The sequence below is a fragment of the Aplysia californica genome, unplaced genomic scaffold (assembly GCF_000002075.1).
Source record: "Aplysia californica isolate F4 #8 unplaced genomic scaffold, AplCal3.0 scaffold00745, whole genome shotgun sequence".
NCBI lineage: Eukaryota > Metazoa > Mollusca > Gastropoda > Aplysiida > Aplysiidae > Aplysia > Aplysia californica.
Window position 1 is genome coordinate 187,958 of NW_004798015.1, and position 1,241 is coordinate 189,198.

The 1,241-nt window shown below is 35.5% G+C and overlaps 1 protein-coding gene across 1 annotated transcript in view; it reads left to right on the top strand.

The window, feature by feature from the left end:
* LOC101862684 (inverted formin-2) overlaps nt 1-1,241 on the top strand; it is a gene marked incomplete at its 5' end in the record, with an annotated part of 16,328 nt that overhangs the window by 11,469 nt on the left and 3,618 nt on the right. Inside the window, 1 exon segment of the mRNA XM_013088443.2 lies at nt 137-193. Within this exon segment, the coding sequence (XP_012943897.1) occupies nt 137-193 (57 nt within the window).

Genomic DNA, 1,241 nt, shown 5'->3' on the forward strand with positions numbered 1-1,241 from the left:
AAGAAGAAGAAGAAGAAGAAGAAGAAGAAGAAGAAGAAGAAGAAGAAGAAGAAAAAGAAGAAGAAACGAACCAACTGTTGGCTACGTCCTAATTATAGAGATATCCTTTAATTTGTGTCCATTGTTGTACGTGTAGTTCCCTCAGCCAAGAAACCAGGACAAGCGCTGGGCATTCCGGGTCTCAGAAAATTCAGTATGACGAAGATCTGTCTTCCCTTTGCACCCCTTCCATCCGATATCAGCATTTTCTTTCACGCTTGTTATAAATTATATTATATGGTTGCTTTTAAGGATAATCGGGATAACCCAGATTTCGGGGGTTTCCAGAAATCTTTACCTGCACCAATAGTGGGCATTGTCCTACCTATAGGAAAAGTTTGGTTTCGTTGGTGAATTTTGTTGGGTTTATTTTGTTTGGTTATAGAAAACACTCTCCTCGTCTTTTAAAGAGACTGAATGAGGATCCAAAAACTTTAACTTCCATTTTCTCAAAACAGCATTTATCGGGATAGCCCCCTTGTGCTTAAAAGCGACCAAATATTATACAATATTATCATTTCACTGGATGGAACGAAAGTCATTTTCTGCACCTTACAACATTTCACTCGGATAAGGGTATTATTATTATTAATTAGAGGACTAAGGTGGAAAGCAGGATTGGATAAGTCCATTTTTAGAAGGGAAAAAGATCATGGTACTAGCCCGTAACCTACAACAGTACCAGTCGAAGATCCCTATAAATTCAGTCGAGTCAAAAACCTAACTAAGTCATTTACAAACTGTACTTTCATTTTTTTAAAGCATCAATTAATTATGGTGGAAAAGGGACTAAGTCATAGTAAGATTATTGTGGCTTAGTATATTTTTCACTAGACCCCCCAATGAAATATATTTGCATATAATTATGTACCACGAAAAGCTCATTATAAAATCAAAAGCTTAGTCCGAAAGAGGCTGATGTTTTAAAAAAAAACTATTTTGTTGCTTTGGGGTTGTTTGTTTTTTTAGGGGAGAGTGAATTTCCAAAACGTTCTGTATAAAGAAATACATAACAAGTTTTAACGTGAAAAATGACTTTCGTACTCATCATAATTTGGCTATTATTTTTATTATATTATTCTTGTCGCTGGTGACTGACTGTTTGTTGCATAGAGGCATAGGGTAATATAAATATACATTGTACCTTTACAAATGATGAACAGTTGGGGAAAGTGAAAGCCACAGCCTCTTTTAGCGATTTC